This window comes from Lathamus discolor, chromosome 5 (assembly GCF_037157495.1).
Source record: "Lathamus discolor isolate bLatDis1 chromosome 5, bLatDis1.hap1, whole genome shotgun sequence".
Taxonomy (NCBI): domain Eukaryota; kingdom Metazoa; phylum Chordata; class Aves; order Psittaciformes; family Psittacidae; genus Lathamus; species Lathamus discolor.
This window is the reverse complement of record NC_088888.1, coordinates 25,230,967-25,250,278: the sequence shown is the minus strand read 5'-3', so window position 1 is coordinate 25,250,278 and position 19,312 is coordinate 25,230,967. Positions and strand designations below refer to the sequence as shown.

Genomic DNA, 19,312 nt, shown 5'->3' with positions numbered 1-19,312 from the left:
CTTCAGCAGATGTATGCATCACATTCATGAAAGTTACCAATTCCATTGAACCAGAAAGAACTGCACATAAAAGCAAAAAAAAAAAAAAAAAAAAAAAAAAGAGGAAATAATTTAGTGCCTTCAAAACTCCAGGATAAAAATGAAAGAGGAATGAAGTACCTAGCTTCTAAAGAATCATAAAAACATAGTGAAAGTAAAGAAGAAACCTGAGAAGCAACAATGCTCAAAGTTATTTAAAACAGTTGTCAGAAATAAAGAAATACAATCTGGGTCTGTGAGACACTACTTAGAAGACCAAAAGTTTGGTATTCCTACACAAAATCATCATGTTAGAGAGGAAAAAAACCACCAAACAAAACCCACACTTAACAGATGACCTTTATGCCAAGTCCAACAAACCATGCACATGGAATGGTGGTGTGGGCACCAAGATATGGAGAACTGAACTAAAAAGCTGAAAATGATAAAAAGTTGTGTAAAAAGAACAGACTAAAAAATAGCTTGAAGAAAGTGGAAAGCAATGGAAATACACAGCTAGAACCACTGCATGCACGTAAGTTCCAAATTACAAAGACAATAAGGAATATGTAAAATGGCACAAACCATGGCTTGGAATACTGCCATGAGGTTACAAAAAAGAACTACTAAACATCATGTAAATACAAGTGTCAATGAGACTTAATTAATCCTTGAAAGGAAGTCTAATTGTTTAGAACATATATAAAACCTCACTGGCTAAGACAGTATTAAAATGCACAAGTTTACAACCCTGCTTTAGCAAGCAGATGGACCAGATAACCTAAGTAATTTTTTGATCCCTAAGTCCTATGATGATGTTCAGAAGATCTGACAGGCTCATGCACAGTACCCTGCAGTCCTACAAGTATGTGAGAGCAAGTACAGTAAAAAGACATTGACATCAATTATGAAGACCAGCACAAAAATATATATACTCCACAACCTCTTTGTAAGGCTACATTTGTTTTGTTATGTTTTTTTAAAGGCACCTCATTCCCCAGCTATTGCCAGCTTTAAAAAAAAAAAATCACTTTTCAGGTTGAGTAAGCGCTCCATAGTGAGAAGGAAACATCTTTCAATTCACATTTGCACATTTGAACAGCCACTTCTTACATTCCAATTGTAATCAGAATGACAGTCTTTAAAAACAAGCATGCTGGCCTATTAGTTTTATGTACAGCAATTTAAACAACTGTAACTACATATCATATTGTGTAAGCAAAAGCACAACATTCATTTCATACTCACACCCTTATCCTTTGTATACACAACCTCAAGAGAACTCCTAATGCCAAAACTTTAAAATGCACCCATGGAGTCTTCCCTTACTAGACACATTTAATACATGTTTACAATATATATACACATATATAATATACATAACTTTTAGAATTTTTCAAATAAATCTTTGTAATTTCTTCTTCAAAAAGAAATAAAATAATGACACTGAAAGAATATGAGTCAAGTACACAGAACACTCCAAGCTGAATGCTCAGTTTTGCAGCCAAGTTTCCCCTTTCCATCATAACCAAAACACTTTATAAAAACTAAATAATCTGAATTACTATTGTAGTCATCTGTTTCACGGTAAAAGTTCTAATCTCATCTATGTAAATATATTGCATATCAATATCATGAAGGGACATATCTGAATATTCTGAGCAATAAAAGGTATTCCAGGATATTTTAGCAGTAAATATAATGTGTTGCAGGCTCAAACAGCACAGGTCACCCTTTTATTCTAAATAATACAGTTGGTTTAAACTCTGAGATCAGCTTCGAATGTGGTCCCATTCCCAAATGCCACTCTAAAAACAACACAATCAAACACTATGGTGATACCTTTCAATGATTCAATGATTCCTTTTTAAAAAGTGTCAGTTTAAAGGTAAAGATTTATTCATCAGTTTCCAGTCTTAACCTTAGGCTGGTATGTGGAAGACTTGCACTGGGTTCTTTCCTACTCACATCAGCATCAGAAATTATCTGTAGTAGAAATTCTGCCTTCCACTCCCACTGGGAAAACACCAACTTCAGGCTTATGAGCAGCAGTAACTCTGATGACACAGAAAAGAATCCACTCACCTTCCTTTAAGAACGGATAAAAGACTAAACGATTGCATTAGAAGTTGTCATTCAAATCAACAGAGAAGCTCTGAATACATAAACAAATCACATCTGTTGAGTAATTACAAGAAGCACTCATTCTTCAGGTTGTAAAATGGCTCTGTGAACAGCACAGAGTATTGTAAATCACCTCCCCCCACACCTGCTGAGCAGGACAGGACATTAACACTGGCATAGTCAGCAGGATACTCTGTGAGAAGCAGTTCAGAGGTTGATTTTTTACGCTGATAATGGTCAGAGTGTCAGATAAAGAAGAACTGATTTTTGGTTGAAGACAAAATCTCCAGCTGAGGGTCATGGCAACCCAGGAAATGCCTGACTTTGACTGCTTCCCATTACTGGATTTGTTGAAGAGTTATAAGGTTTGCCTGACCCTGAGGAGGGTAAGCAGGGCTGAGGAATACTGGCAGTTTCCGGCAACTGTGGCAGGAAGAATAAAAGACTTGGCAAAAGAAAATCGAACAAAACCTGGAAAGGGAAAAGATGTGATTTGTGCTATGTTAGGGGCAGCCTTAATAGCCACCCAGACAGAAAAGCATAATGTTAAGCACATTGAAAAAGAACCTAATGAGACTCTATTGGAATTGATTCCTTGCTATGCAGGCCAATCTCCTCAATCAGGGAAGTCATGTCTCATTACCGCTGGAAAGGTCTAAAACAAGCCAGGACTGAGTTACTTTCCAACTGTAAACTTAAACCACTCATTAAAACTGAAATAGTTTCTGATGATGAGCAAGGGGGCCAAGCCCACCGTCACCGTAAAGGCAACACCTTGTAGTGCCACTGAATTGGTTAAGTTACAGGAAAAACATAGCAGGCAGGTAAACTGAAACAAAATATATATGGAGGGTTTCCCTGATTGGAGGGGATAGGATAAAGCTCACAGAAGCAGCAGCAGCTCAGGGATAGAGGCCTGTGGGTATTTCTAACAGTAGATTATATTACGAAATCATGGTCTCGGGCCCTGTGAGTGGCATACTGGGGAGAAGAACTAGATCCATAGAACAGGGAAACCCCATATCCACACCTACCCCTGGTCTGGCTCAGTTACTGGAAGTATACAGAAAGCAGTTTGCCTTCAGTTAATGCATGACAGACTGCTTATACCTCAGCAACCTTCCCCCCTGATGCTTATGGCTAATCCTTATGACTCCTCTGATTAGAGCACTAGCCGATTCTTTTAAACTTTATGCTGTGGCCTTTGTGGCAGATATGGGAGTACAAATGTCAGCTCTAAATGCTGAGACAGCAAAGCAGAGTGGTGCTGTGACAAAAAACAAATACAAGTTTCTGATGTGTTAGGATACTCTAAACACCAACCCACAGTTTGGATAAAATGTTAGTTACTTGATGACTCCACTCCTCCAGAGACTATCCTGATACTGGGCACGTTCCCCACCAGCATACTGGGCTAGATCTATTAAAAGGAAAAGCTTAGATGGATTCTAAGAGGAACAAATGGAGATATTTTTTTCAATTCGCTCCCAAACTTCCCTCATCCAAGACTGTAAATGTAAAGCTGCACCACTTACCACTGGGTCCAACAGAGGGGATCCCCCCAGTCACGTCATCCAAACCCACTCACTTTACAGTTCTCCCATATGGCCAGTTCGTAAACCAAATGGAAAATGGCAACTGATCACTGACTATCGCTGTCTGAATGCAAACATCAGCCCCCTCACTGCTGTGTCTACAATACAGGAGCAAAGTAAAAAGGAACTGCAATACACTTTGGGACTTTAGGTTTTCTGGAGACCAAGACCCCAAGACCCAGGGTGGTCTGTTTGACTCTGGGATGCGGTGACAAAAGTGAACAATAGGTGGCATGTCCACGACGTACGGCACTTTGCCATAAGGCTCCCCACATCCTTCCCAAGAACACAGAACCAGATGATCCTAAGAAACCCTCATACTATCCAGGCCAACCAGTACTGGTGGACATGCCACCAGTTGGAGAAGTTCCCTTGGTTCTGAAAGGACCCAGTTCTTCTTTGTTTTCTATTGCAGGTGGAAGAATCTATTGAATTACAAAGTCCACTTCAAGCATCCGTGTTACTGTTAGGATCCTATCAATTGATTGTATAGTTCTTAGTTTAAAAACTACTTTACAGTATGCATATAGGTTTGCTGCAATCACTACTTTGTGTCATTTGTCTTGTGTACATAGGAATTGCAATGAGAGGAGAGGATTCTCCCACTTAGTGTGGGATTTGTACGAATATGGAATAGTACCAATCGAAGTACCTGTGTAACTCTTCCAACCTCCTCTGAGCAGGGCTTGAGATTTTTTGCAACACCAATCATTATGTCTTTCAATCTGACTCATAACTAACAAATAGACAGGCCCCATGTCCTTCTTCCTCCAGTTTGGAAATTCAAGAACTACACATATATTCAATTGAGGGCTGACCATCTTTTGGTCAAAGACAAGGTGGAAACAACTGAATGCTCTGGAGAAAAATTTTCTCTGGGATTACCTAACACTCATTTTGCCTATTATGAGGAAATTGATAATGATTTTTGGGGACAAAACCTTCCCTCCCTGACATTCGCACAGAACATACGCAACACCTCACTTCGTTCTTGGGCATCTTGTGATTGAGCAAACTGTCAGGGAGGCAGGACAAAGTTACGCTCCACAAAGGTGGGGGTGTATTTTCCTGTGTTGGCTGCCCTAAGGCTGTGGATATCAACTGCTTAGGCAACAAACGGCCCAGAGACAGTGCTACAAGGCACTAAGACTGCACTTGTCAAAGCACAAACTCAAGCAGATCTGGGGGCTTACCACATACCCCTACCACCATCAGGAACTTTTCAGAATAGCACACAACTCATGGGCAAGCATGCAGATTAATCTGTGGGGGGATTCCAAGGAACCTGATCCTATAAAAAGGCAATCATTCTTCAGTCATGTGGTGTGCTCCTCCACCCTGAACTTCAGCGGACTCATTGACTAAAAGCACTTCAAATCGCTGACTGAGAACACGTCACTAGATCCATGGGGTGGTGAACCTATCTCTCTGTTTTGTCTCCTCCTTTCCTTTCTCCTTTTTTCCCTCTACTTTGGATCTTTTACAAGAATAAGAACTTGCCAAGACTTTTGTTCCTCCTGACACAGTTTAGGGAAGTTTTACAATAAAATGAGTTCTTTCATTTTCAACCTCTGGAGCGCCTGTGGTTCCTCCTGCAAACCACACAGGGTATTGTAAAAGGTCACCTCCCCCACACACCCACTAAGTAAGATGGGACACAGATAACTTAATCAATAGCATAGTATGCCTAGTGAAGCAGACAAGTTAAAAAGTTGCAGAAATGGTGAAGCTGGGAAATACTCCTAGAAGTAGCAAAATATCTCAACTTGATGGAACTTTGTATAGTTCCCATCTACTGCACTAGTAGGACTTATACAAAGCATCAGGTATAGGCTTAATCTTCAAAAGAAGTATTTCACTGTTACCTTTAATGCCCAGAATGATACCCTTTTTTAACAGGAACAGAAAGAGATGAATGTTTGATAGTTAAGCTGTAGGACAGCTTTTTCAGAAAGCTTTGTGATAATTTCTTGTGCCAGATCTCTAAGAATAAACAGCATTATAAATCTGATAAGTTAAATCTGCTACTACAGTATATACAGACTGCTTCAGTCTGTTGTTAACTGTTAACAGATTAAAGGCTCAGCTTCTAGCCACACGCTAATACAGTTTTTTAAAATATTAGATTTTTTTTTGCAAACTAAATAATTCCTGTATAACACAGAAGATGCAACAGAAACTTTACTGTATTTTAATTGATATTAGTAATTTGCTTTCCTTTAACTGCATTTATCTTAGGCTAGCAGCCACATGGCTGAGATTAACTATCCATTACTGGTGTCTGAACAAGATCTACTTTATTAATACGAAAGGGATGACAAAGTGCCTCTCACATGACACAGAAATGAGCATGTGAAATGACACTTTTTCCAGGTGATTTAAGTACATTAAGATTCCTCAATGAGCAGCATCCTAGGAAGTTTCCCTCTTTTCCTACTCCCTGATGCAATTAGACCCCTTTTTTCCAGTACTCCATTTTATTAATAAGGTAATACATAGACCTAGTTTCACCCAAGGCCTGCCTGGACGAAAATTCACACCCTCTGAAATAAAAGCATTTCTTTTGATTTTTAACTAGTTGAAACTGAGAGTTTCCAAGCTCTCAGCACCAGCTGAGCTCACAGAAACCAGAACAAACTTCAATTTAGAAATCGGCACCCTGCAGAACTAAACACTTACAAACATTCTCTGAATTACAGGGCAGAGTAAGAAGACTCATGCCCCTCTCTTCTCTTTTATGCAGCTGGTTAAATATATACAAAGCTAGAACTGAAAGGGAAGCACTCTGTCATACAAACACTTTAGCCAGGGCATCTGCTCCTGCACTGGCAATATAACATTTGGAGGGGTGGAATGCCACATCATGAATGGACTCATCAAATTTTTTACGATGAGCAGTAAATTCCTGGATGCAGGTCTTGCTTTCAAGATTCCACAAGCGAATCGAACAGTCATGACCTAAAGAAAGGGTAAACAGTTTTATTTAATTGTCATGTCTGCCAACATTATGAGAAAAAGAAAATGAAAAATGAAATCTGAATGTACTTACTGCCAGACATCAAATACAAGCCATTAGGATCAACAGCTAAACTTGTAACTGCATCTAAGTGAGCTACCATGGAGTGGATCAGTTTTCCTTTGGAAAAAAAAAAAAAAGGAAAACTCACTTTGGTTATTTTAGGTTATTTTCTGCAATCCACTTTGCTATCTGTATTCACTGCTTAAACCCTAACACACAGCTCATATTATAAGTACAAGACCATGTCTCATTACTGAATCATTAAAATTATGCAATAAGTCATTCTTTTAACTATTTACAGGCCCAGGAGAGCCACAGTACCAATATCACTAGTTCTGTTGATCTTTGTTTTATGTCTGCAAAATCACCATGAAGCTGCAAACACTGTGCATTTTAAATATTTGCCTCTTAAATAAATTAAAAGAATTCAAGAGTAAGATCTTGACTGGGAAGGAGGGCAGGGGCTGAGTGTGCTAATAAGCAATGGATATAAGAATATAGGAAAATTTAGTCAACTCATAATGAATGTTTTTTATTACAACTTACAATTTTTTTATTACAAATTAAAATTGTGATAACACAATTACAGTAATGAGTTCATGTTAAAAATATTAAATCATGGGTCAAATTTGGGGGTTTCATTGCAGAAGATACTTAAACAGGAAAAAAAATAGAGCACCCATTTCCTCTACTATTTTTTTCCAAAAATATATCTTCAAACAAATCAGCTATTTCAGCTTTCTCAGCTTTTATTGGTTCCTTCTTATTTTAAAATACAAACTTAAAATCAACAAGAATATTGAAAGATCTAAATTTAAGATAGCGTGATCTGTCACAAACTAAAGATTATTATGATTTGATACCTGATTGATTATACCATTCCTACCAAAAAGTCTTTTAAACCCCAAGAAATTTATAACTAGACATCTTGGTTTGACTCTCACTACAAAAGCAAAAGCCTGTTATAAGCTGTCCAGCTGTGTCTGCAGAAGTGAGAGAATTTTAAGAAACACAGTGGATCAAAGTGAGAATGATGCCTACAAGGGAACTTCTACCTCCAAGGCAGCAGGCAGAGTTCTTAGAAGCACTAAATGAATGCCAGAGCTTCCTGCCCTCAGATCAAAATAACACAGAGAACACAACAAAATAAACATGAACATAAAAACATTAGGATTTTGAAAAAGCTGCCATTTATGTTAAAAACTGGTAACCCCAATACAGAAGGCATTTTAAAAGAACAGCGAATGACATAGATTCCTTATCACTGTGCCAATAAAGTTTTAAGCAGGCTGCCAATCTTTGGGCTCTACTGGTGATGAGAGTGATCCTATTTGAGACTAGTGAATTAACATCCCTCAGCATTTATGTAAATAATATTAATCATAATGAAATTCTGTTTACATTTTATGTTATGCAGCCACTATGACTAGGACCTGCTGAGGACAGCATACCTGTATTGTTGTCGTAGAATTTGATGTGTCTGTCTTCATGGGCAGTGATACTAATTGGAAGAGTCGGATGGCTGATGACTCTGTTTATCTGACAGGAGGAACTGACTGCTAAGAAAAAACCCACACATCCCAATACATGTAAATTGCTAAGTTCTTTGAAAGACTGCTACTAAGAAATAATTATGCAATCAAACTTATTTGCAAAATAATTCTTACCTTTATGTAATGGAAACTCTCAGCTAGCACCCTCTGTAATGTGGTTTACTTTTAGAGTATTTTAGATACTTTCCGAACTACACACACACAGAGGCATATATAAACCATATCTATGAGTGTAAATACAAACAAGTAAGGTACAACTTTTGGCCATGGTGTTAGATGGCTGCACCAGAGGCAAGCCAAAAACTGAGTAAAAATACCTTATGTGTACTTCCCTACCTCCACACTCCTCTTGTCAAGCCCAACTTTTTTCATAACACATAGCCAATAAAATTAAATTAACACTGCAGGCAGTATGTTTCCAAGCAAACAAGATCCCATGCCCTTAATCTCACAAACCAAAACCCACCTACTATTATCTGATACACATGGATTAAAATTCTTATTGAAGAAAAGGATGCTAGACTATTCATATGAGGGCAATTTTTGCTAGCCTTCAAGAATCCTGGAATATAATATATACACCCACACACGTCACACAAAAATTACAGGAGTTTTCTGATTAGAAATCTAGGCATCGCTGTGATGCAGAGAGTAGTGCAAGAATGGTCTTAAGAGGCACAGATTACCACAAAAACACTAATAGCCACATGGCAGAACATCAAAATATGATTATCTTCCTTCACATGGGAGTTACTATATTTAGTTAAACTACTGCCAAAGAACACTCATATTGTCTAATTTGAATTCTTACTAAAATAAACAAAATATTACTGTACAATCACTTGCTAGTAAGGTAGTAAAGACTTAAATTTACATCCTTCCATAAAAATATAATTGTCAAGTAATGTCAGCATCCACAGGACACTTAACAATTATGAAAGTGTAAATTAAGGAAAAACCACATTCATGTTAAGAAACCCACCTAAAATTACTAAGAGGAAATGAGACTGCATTACAACGTGCTATCCTCACAGTTTTAACATGCCAAGCACAGTGAAGCTTATATACAGTGGAGGAGGAATGGGGAAGAACAAAGGTAACTTCCTACCACTGAACAGAGATAGCTGATTTAGGACTGTTCTTTCAGACAGGGACAAAGACGTGGGTTAAAAAAAAAGAAATCTTATACAGTAAGGAGTTACATAACAAAGGGAGATGGCACTTTCCGTTCTCTTTCATAAAATGAGAGTCATTTAACTATTTTAAAACAGACAAGCAAAGCCAACAAGAAGGGCTTACTGCCTTTTAAAAAAATAATAGTAGAACTGAGTGACATAAAACTTTTACATGGAAGAATAATCAAAATTTTAAAAAAGACTGAAATCTTTTATTGTTACCAGGTTACCATTTTGGCCTGAATATGAAACTTCATGTTTCAGCTCATTCTGGTCTCTATCATAATGCCAGTTTCCTCTAAAACTTCTGATACTGGCCTCTGCCCTGATCCAAAGCATTATACAGGTGAATAGTCTTACACCGAAGTTTTGCTTTTCTCATACAGTGAAAACTTCAACTAAAGCCCAACTGCAAATGAGCTAAAAGTGTATACATAATTCAGAATAGGGATATATCTGAAGAAAAATAAAAAAGAATACATGCACACACTTCCACATTTTTAATAAATTCAGCTTTAGGTTTTCCTGGTATTATCTCTATCTTGCAATTCTGGCCTAAAGATGGAAATCTTGAAGCTACTAAGATCACTGGGTGTATTAGAGACCTGCACTTTTCCTTGTGCTACTGTTCCTGGAAGAGGAATTCAGATACTGTGGGTTTGTTTCTTCTACTTTCTTTCAAAAGTATGTGCACTCTTCTGAGATACCCACAAGGTCTACTGTAGTAGTAGTACTTTACATCTCAAATACAACCTGTAACATAATTCATGTTATAGTTCAGCACAACACTGCCTATTTGTTTGGTAACACCAAAAATACTACCAACAGTATCAACCTTAAACAAACAAATTTTTTGGGGACTGGTTTTTAGTTCGATACATACTAGTATCCATACTGGACTCCAGGATAAGAATTCGCTGCCGCGTCTCCATGTTAAAAAGGCAAGTGTGTCCACTATTAAATGATGCTACCATGAGACTTGGGTCACTGCTCACAAGATCTACTGATGAAGGGATTCCCATTTCTGGAAAAAAATGTAGATAATCTTTTCATAATATTTACTTGGTGTAGAGAAAACAACAAAAAAGCAGCAAAACAAACAAACAAAAAAAAAACCCCACCCAGTAAGCACTTTAATATCAAAAGGTCTATATCAAATATCTATGAAAAGAAATGTTGCTTTCTAAAATCTATATTATGCCAATCTAAATAGACTGCCCACTATACTCACTATTGTAATCCTATTTCTCTGACATGCATATCAACAACGTTTTTCACTAAGATGCTGTATCTGGAACTGCTGCTGGACAAAAATCTACTTTGAAACTAAGAAAGTAAGAACTCCCTGCCTCCTTTTCCTTCCTTTAACTGTAAGGGTAATTCTCAAACACAGCTCCATTGCATCAAGTAAAAGGGTGTGAAACTGAAGTGGTAAAACTACTGGCAGGACAGCTGATTAACATTATTGTTAACCTGGGCAAATTCAGAGCTTAAAAAAACCCCAAAGCTTTCCAGGTGCAAAGTTTATAAGCTGATACTGTCAGCATGGAAAGTTACATAAATGCAAAATAAACTCATATCCTAAAGCCTCATCCATCCTGCCTGTTATGGTATACATCCAATCTCTAGCTATCTGAACACTACAGGACAGAAGGTCAAATCAGTAGAGCTTGGGTATAGGAAATATCACTTTAGAATTTTTCTCCTCAACTGTCCTGTTCATCACCTGCTATGCGAAAGAACAGTGGCTGCAACAGATGCCAGGAGGAAGAGGAGGAAGAGGTGGAGAGAGAGACACTGAAAGTTAAGCAAGTTAATGTCCATAGATCCAGGTAACACAAGAGTATCATCACCTCTCTCTAAACCTAAGATTCATGGGAGAAACATCTCTCTTGTACACACAGCCTCAGCAATGTTGCTCAGGAATGGTGGTACATATCTACGGTACTTCAGAAACAGCCCAAAGTATTTGTGTGAGATGAGAAAAAAATACGTATTTTTTGAAGTGACCTTTTCTACCACTGCCATGCCTGCTTACCTCCAACTTCCTGGTAAGCCTACAGTGGTTAATCTAAAGGACTTAAGTGACAACTGCTAGCTTTTTTAGAGTTTCAAAGTTCTCAATAAGCCATAGGAAAGCTCAGTTTCAAAGGAAGATCCATGAATTTCAACAACTGGGTTTCATTCCAGTTGAATGAAAGGCAAGACTGCCCCCTTAATTTAATAAGTAACAAACAAATAAAAAAGAAACAAAAAAACTAGAAACCCAGAACATACAGACAAAACCAACTACCAGTGAGTTTTCAAAGTAGACAGGTAGAAAATCTAGCAGCAAACCAGCTGTGTTTTTCACAGACCCTGCAAACCTTCAGAAACACAGTTCTGCAAGAACTAAAATGCATGAAACGTTTCTACTTTGCTTAGTCTATTTCAACACATGGCACATGCAATGGCACATCTGACGAGGTTTACACCGTAATTCAGTAAGATAATTCAGTTATGCCAAAGTTTATTTTGATCAAAATTGTTCTGAAGGGCCAGGGAACTGACTCCGTTCATGGGTTGCCTTTAGGACCATCAGCTCTAAGAGAGCCTGGCAATGTCAACGGGCTCATTCTAGAATACTTACTCAAGACAGTGACTTCAAGAAAAAAGGCTCTAAACAATAAGATTTTGATTTGTGCATGATATTTCAGTAATTAAATCCAAAGGAGTAAGATTTTTCAACTAGTAGTGTTTAAGATGACTAGGTTATTGCAATTTAGTTAACACACAAACTCAGAAATTCAATTGGAATCCCTCTGTTAGAGGCACAAGGAAGGAATCTGGAAGGTACAATGACAGTGGCCAGAGCTGAAGCACTGGCTACTCCAAATCTCTTTTGGGGGAAGAGAGGGCTTTTTATTCTGAACAAATCAAAAGCAAGAGCTTAATGGAAACTCATTTTGAATCAGACCTACAGAGTTAATATAATATAGTCCATGGTTCCACTAACATCAGCAGATCATCTGCAGCTGGCTTTTAGATGTATGTGACTGTTCCACTGGATGTAGGTATCCATTCCACTGGTGTCAAAGAAGGGACCCAAATTTACTCTTCCCCCAAAACAATCATAAAGATATAAAATCCAGCAAAATAAGCAAGAAGAATTTGTATTCCGTAGCAAAAAATTATTGCAGTCTGCACAGTGATGCTCATGAACTTCAAGGTAGGGCAATTTTCTGTACCTTGATTATCATTAAATATATTGAGAGCTGGAGCAATTTCTGTAGCTTTCCATAGACGTATAGTGCCGTCTGCTGAACAGGACAGCAGACGCTGGTGTGCTCCACTGTAAACCAGACCCCACACCGCATCTGTATGGCCTACAAAAGCACCTCTTAGAACAGAAGGATCTGTGAGAAAAACACAACAAAACACATTTCAAAACAAGATTTTAATTAGGTCAATAGCTGTACCTTGTTGTTCACGGATCAACCTTAAAAAGCCAACCATAAAAACAAAAGAAAACAAAAACCCCAAGACCAATATTACAGAAGTCGTATCATAACAATACAGAACTCCCAGTTATGAATTTCATCATCATACACGGCATTCACTTATCCAATTTAAAACTAATGGAACAAACCAATGTTTTCAGCAGAACGGACGGTATCAAACTTGGCAAAACACTCCTGAATTTTAAAGTTCACTTTCAAACAACCATTAATGGCACATCAGTTCCTTTTTTCCAAAAGCCACCTTTAAGGCCAACTGCATCTGAAGCTACAAGGAGTGAACATTAAAACACGCATTTGCTGTTCTGCCAAGTAACAGGTTTAGTCCTCTACTTTTTCAACCCAGCATCAGTATTAAAACAAAAAATTATTTAAAGTAATTGAAGCCAACACTAAATTTTCAAAGAAGCATTACCTACAAGTTATACTGTTTTAGCCACGTAACATTAGCGCCACTAAATGTATCAATCATTTATTTCACTGGTGTGTGTGACAGCAACATACCGTAAGAGTCATAGGGGTCAATGTTTGGGTTAGTTGTATTCCAGCCATGGATGAGGCCATCTGTTCCCCCACTGTAACACTGTTCTCCATTACTGCTCATCACCACACAGAGCACTGGTCCACTGGAAGAAACCCCCGCAAAAGAAACATTGACTATTAATGTTTTCATTATGTCCAAAGCAATGACAACAAACAAAATTTTTAAATTTCCCTGTTAGATGGGACTGCAACAAAAATTCTGCACAGTTAGATCATATGCTACAACACTTCCCACAAAAAAAACTTGGTGATATTTCATAACATATCTACAACTAGGACAATTTAATCATTGTGCACATGAAATATGATAAGTGTCACACTTTCAAATACAGGCTGTGTTATTTTGCGTAAACAGTTTTTTTCCCCTTTTTTAAAGATCTAAGGCTCCTTCATGAAATTAGTTCAGTAGATTCACTGCAAACAGCTTCATTCTACAAATGCACATATCTGACAAAAAGAACACCTAATCAAACTTAAACTGTATAGTTTGTAGGCTTTTCTTTTTAAAACTGTGGTGTACCTAGCTTCAGATATAAATAATTATGCAAAAAGGAGAAGAACATCTGCAGATATTTTAAGTAACATAGGAACTAAAAGCTCCACATAAAATCACCAGTTGACAAGGTGGGAATTACATAAAAAAAAAATAAATCTGTGTTTAAAAATCATGTATTTCTCAAAATATGATAAGGTTTCTGAGGAAATACTCACTTATGTGCTCTGAAGGTATATATTGGCTCTACATCAAGAGACGCACTCCTAAATGAAGTACAACAAAGTGTTAACACGTATATGATCCGACACAATGCATTGCAAAAATATGCCAGAACAGCTAAGTTCTTGAAATCACTGCAATGTTGAAGTGTTTCTCCCACAACTTCCTCTCCCAACATGATTCTTCATATGTCTAAGAATTCTTTACATTCTTTCAAAATATTATAGGATTTGTTTGGTTGGTTTGGTTTTTTGTTTAAAGACCTTGAAGGTAGACAGTCCACAAACTCTCAAGACCAATCAAACCAGTAGGTAGGTATGTCAGTGGGGGGGAAGCCCACATGCTTTGCCCAGTCCTCCTAAAAGGTATGATGTACTCCCTTACTATATCAGAGCTGCTGCAAATTTGTTCTCATTTCTGAAATTCCCCAGCAACACACAAGAGACGGTGTGCAAAGGAACCTAGCAATATTTCAAAGTTGAAAGCTGTACATATGTATATGCATATATATGTATATACATACACATGCATATATATAAAAATACATTTTTATACATTTATATACACATGCAAGCACACTAACAGGCTACATCCAAATATTTTCATTACTAAATTAATTTTCCATGTTATCAACAAGGAAAATATTAAAAAAAGTGAGTGGTTTTCATTTTTATGAACAAAACACATTCACAAATACGCATGGATTTCTTCTGGCACTCTTTAAAAGTCTCAATCCTCTCTAAGAGCTTGTTTTCCTACTCTTTACATTCAAAGAACAATTTCCATTAACACCAAGAGCCATCTAGTGAAGTGGAATCTACCATATTTTTTCTTCTTCATAAATGAAAATGATTTTTGAAACAAAGTAAAAAAAATCTTACTTTTTTGCTGGGGCCGTTTTTTGTAAATTCCACATTTTTAATGTATGGTCCTCTGAAGCTGTTATTAAGACTGGTTCAACTGGATGAAAAGCGAGACCTCTTATTCCATCAAAGTGACTTCTTAATGTGAACTTGGGGTTCCAAGTCTTTCTCAGTGCATCCTTATTGTTTGCTATCTAATAGAACAAAAAAATGCCAAACTTGTAATTAATCTGGAAGGCACAAGGAAAGGGAGAAATGAGAAATTTAGTTTGGCATTTTCAGAAGATGTCAAATTACTTCATCCACTTTCCATAACAACCAGCTCTTGAGCAACAGGTCCATTTGTAACACTGATCAGGCAATTCAAAATGAGAACAAACAGATGCATTCCACAAAGGCAACAAGTAATGTCAAGTCCACAGCAATAAATTCTGTGCAAATCTGAAATATTCCACATGCCTGTTAAGTTACACAATTTAAAAGCTGAGAAGTACCTTTGTGACCGATACTGCTGTGAACTCAGTTTGGCATCTGAAATTTGTCTGTACATACTGGCTCATTCATTAACATTGGGCCTGACTCAAGCAAGCTGTGGTCCCTGAATATCCAAAGTACCACTGACATGGCATCTCTGAAATAAAGATCTAAGAGAAACAGAGGAGTGTCTAGCAGCACAGAAAGTAACACAACCTAACTTACACACCTAAGGCAACACAAGCTCTGTAATAATGCAAGACGAGTAAAGCTTGCCAGAAAAAAAAAAAAAAAAACTTTTGGCTACACACTGTAACTGGAAAGCAGTAAGTTATCATATATACAGACACAATTATTTGGCAATAAATGCATTTTAGCAGACCCAAAAAGAAAGATCATTAAAAAAAAATTAAATAAATAGTTATTTCAACATTGCTCCTCTGAACAAATGTTGACTTGAAATGCTGAACAGTTTTATCACTCTGACAGTCAACACTGCTGTAGGTGAATTTACCATCTCATAACCACTCTGATAGTGGTTATGGAAAACCAGGAAAACAAACAACTGTAATGCAAATATTGATGCTTTCATTACATTGAAAGCCACAGATAATCCCAAATAATTTTGCATCATTAACTGCAAGTAAGAGACAGCTGTTTTGAGCCACTTCAGCACTCTACATTTTATTCTGGAATGTGGGGCAGGGTGATGTTGGTTAAGTACAGAAGTGCCTTTTCTTAAATTCTGTTACTTTCATATTAATAACAAAACCCATAACTCAATTAATAGGTTCTATCAATTTTAAACAATGAGAAAGGAGTCATAACAAACAGCATGTTTAGCCTCATCATATTTCTTAATAATTATGCACTGTCTTGCTCAGGGAGACAAGTCAACTTCTTTGCCAGTTTACCGAGCTGAGCTGGCTCAATGAGGGAACAGACAAATGCCTGAGCTGGTGTGAGGATGAGGCAGGACTGCAAAGTCAGCAGCTGTGGCAGGTTTTCTGGAGATTGGCCAAGAATGTCTCAGCTAAAATGGTACAAGACATACAGAGTATTAACAGATACCTGGAGAGGAATCTGGCAACACAGACATCTAATGCCCATTAGGTAATGGAGGGAACCCTTCTTGCCCTCCAGCTCCCATACCAGCAGCACAGGTCCTGTGTCACATCTGTGAAAGCCACAAAGACACCTCAGATGGCCTAACAGTGCATGCCAGTGCTGGCAGTATAATAATTCTCCAATTGCTTCATAGATGTTCTTCCAAAGAAGTCCAAGATTACTAGTTTAGAGATCAGGAAGTAGGTGGAGTGCAGTACCAGCCAGCAATAGGCCAGCAGCAGAGATGAAACAGATCCCAGCCCTGACACACCACCTGCCTGGCTGCACCACCATCACTTCACCTCACCCACCAGTCTCTCACAAACTGCAAGAGGCTGGATTACTAACGCAGCAGCCAGCCTCATTTTCTCTCTCCCTACTAAAATACAACAGTAGGGTAATCTGAGACTTGAAAAGCTGTTGCAGGGGGTGGTGTGTGCTCAACCCCAAAATTAGCACCTGATATGGATTTACCACTAATAGTAATATTTGTGTCTATACAGACAACTTGAAAACTCCAGAGACAGCAATAATACATGCAAGTAGGGTTACAGATACATGTCTTGCTCAGTTGCAGGAAATCAAGCTACAACCTACTGCAAAGTCCCAAAACTCCAATTATATAATATTAAATGAAACAATTCTGTCGTTCTTATGTACGCTAATCAGCCTATTATAATCTTATGAAGCTTCTTAATCTACCCAGAAGTCTAGGCAGAAAACCAGAACCAACCAAAGTGAACATTTGTTAAGATAACAATATGTAAAAGAAGGAAAAAGAAAAGATAAACTCGAGAGTACTGGCTAGCAAGCTGGGAAATTTAATCTTGTGAGAGACTGTGAAAACCTACCCACCAGATGAAAAAAATAATCTTTAAAGTAATAAATTCATTATCTCCCTTACCAGGTGAAAACCATTCCTTAATTTACAGACAGCCACAGCAACATGCCAAAAACTTAAGCCATTAAATGAGGCTGCCATGGTTTAGAGGAAAAGAATCCAGTAACAGTGTCAGAGGGATGAAAGGTACTGAAAATAGGAAAGTATCCACAGCGCTTGAGAGCAAACACATTTAAAGACCAATTCACATGAATCTTTCAACTTCACTCTCCATATGATTCAAAATTGCCACTTGAAAGAAAATATTAAATTTCTACTAATCCTATCTGATTCACATTTGGCAGCTGGAAGAAAGTATTAAGCAGTCCAAAATAAAACCACATTATGTTATTTGTAAGCTAGCTACACATACAGTGAAATTTGAAATGGAAAAACTAGCCTTTCATTTTTCTTCAATAAAAAGCACAGTGACAGAAGCAAGAAGCTTCGTAAGTAACTCTTTTTAAAACTGTCAGCACTAGAAAAAGGTAAGAGTTGAGGTAAGCATGACTATGAACTCCTGACCATAAGACTTCATAAAGGCATTTAACAAGTGAACAAACAGAAGTTAATATTCTCAAGCATGGGCTGCAAGCACACATTGCTGGGACATGTTCAGCTTTTTGTCAACCAACACACCTCAAGTCCTTCTCCTCATGGCTACTCTCAATCCACCCTCCACCCAGCCTGCATTTGTGCTTGGGACTGCCCCAACCCAGGTGCAGGACCTTGCACTCAGCCTTGTTAAACTTCACAAGGTTTGCACTGAGCCACCTCTCCAGCCTGTCAAGTTCCCTCTGAATGGCATCCCTTCCATCCAGCATGTCAACTGCACCATACGGCTTGGAGTCACCAGCACACTTGCTGAGGGCACACTCAGTCCCACTATCCATGTCACCAACAAAGACATTAACTCACTTCAGTACCACCTCCTATGCAGTACTTTTTACCCCAGTGTCCAACCTGAACTTCCCAAGCCATAAGCTGCTACTGTTTCCTCTTAACACCTGGCACTATGAAGAAGCTGGGCTCTGTATTCCTTGTAAGCATCTTTCCAGTATCTCTAGGTTGCTACTTGAGCACCCATAAGCCTCCTAACAACTGAACAAGACTAGCTCCCTTAACGCCTCCTCATCAGGAAAATGCTACTGGACTCTCTCCGATTTCTCTACAACCCTCTTGAAGTGGAGGATCCCAAAACTGCATTCAGTTATGGTCTCACCAGCCACTTGTAGAGGGGACATTAACCTCCCTTAATCTGGTGGCCATGCTACTTCTAATTTTGCTCAGCATCACCGGGGTTACAAGTACACAGCTGTATCTCTGTCAGATAGCTTTAAGGCTGTTATGTATGGGAAGAACAGATATGTCAAGTAAAAATCTGTGACAACCTCTGGCAGCATAATTTTATCAGGGAAATGTTTTCTGCTAAGTCTACACATGTGTGACTTGCATCTGCCTTCAGCAAATAGACAGCAGAACCTTGAGTTTCCACTAATAACCACTTACATCGTAAGTCAGTGAATCTGCCTCATTGGCTACTGTAAGGCCTGCCAGTTCTCCGAGACCCAGCTCATTTTCAAGGGCTTCATCTGTTCCCATAATGAAAGATTTCCCTGAAGAAGGAGGGAATGTTAAAGCTTCCACTGCAAGAAAACAAAACAAAAAAATCCTGAAACATTGGTTTATAAAAGACTGTTTAATAAAATCATGTTTTCCACTTCCCAAATACTAAACATCTCAAGTAGC

The 19,312-nt window shown here is 38.1% G+C and overlaps 1 protein-coding gene across 3 annotated transcripts in view; it reads right to left on the bottom strand.

The window, feature by feature from the left end:
- Window positions 1-1,172: 1,172 nt before the first annotated feature.
- STRN (striatin) overlaps window positions 1,173-19,312 on the bottom strand; it is a 70,244-nt gene continuing 52,104 nt past the window's right edge. For 2 of the 3 annotated variants that reach the window (XM_065680093.1, XM_065680095.1), the window contains 9 exons: window positions 19,073-19,209; window positions 15,121-15,296; window positions 14,236-14,283; window positions 13,486-13,607; window positions 12,712-12,879; window positions 10,368-10,508; window positions 8,208-8,315; window positions 6,787-6,873; window positions 1,173-6,695 (listed from right to left, as the gene is read on the bottom strand). In XM_065680093.1, coding sequence (XP_065536165.1) covers window positions 6,526-6,695; window positions 6,787-6,873; window positions 8,208-8,315; window positions 10,368-10,508; window positions 12,712-12,879; window positions 13,486-13,607; window positions 14,236-14,283; window positions 15,121-15,296; window positions 19,073-19,209 — 1,157 coding nt within the window. In that variant the 3' untranslated portion in view covers window positions 1,173-6,525. The remainder of the gene's footprint in view (window positions 6,696-6,786; window positions 6,874-8,207; window positions 8,316-10,367; window positions 10,509-12,711; window positions 12,880-13,485; window positions 13,608-14,235; window positions 14,284-15,120; window positions 15,297-19,072; window positions 19,210-19,312) is intronic. The other variant, XM_065680094.1, reaches the window with a different exon arrangement.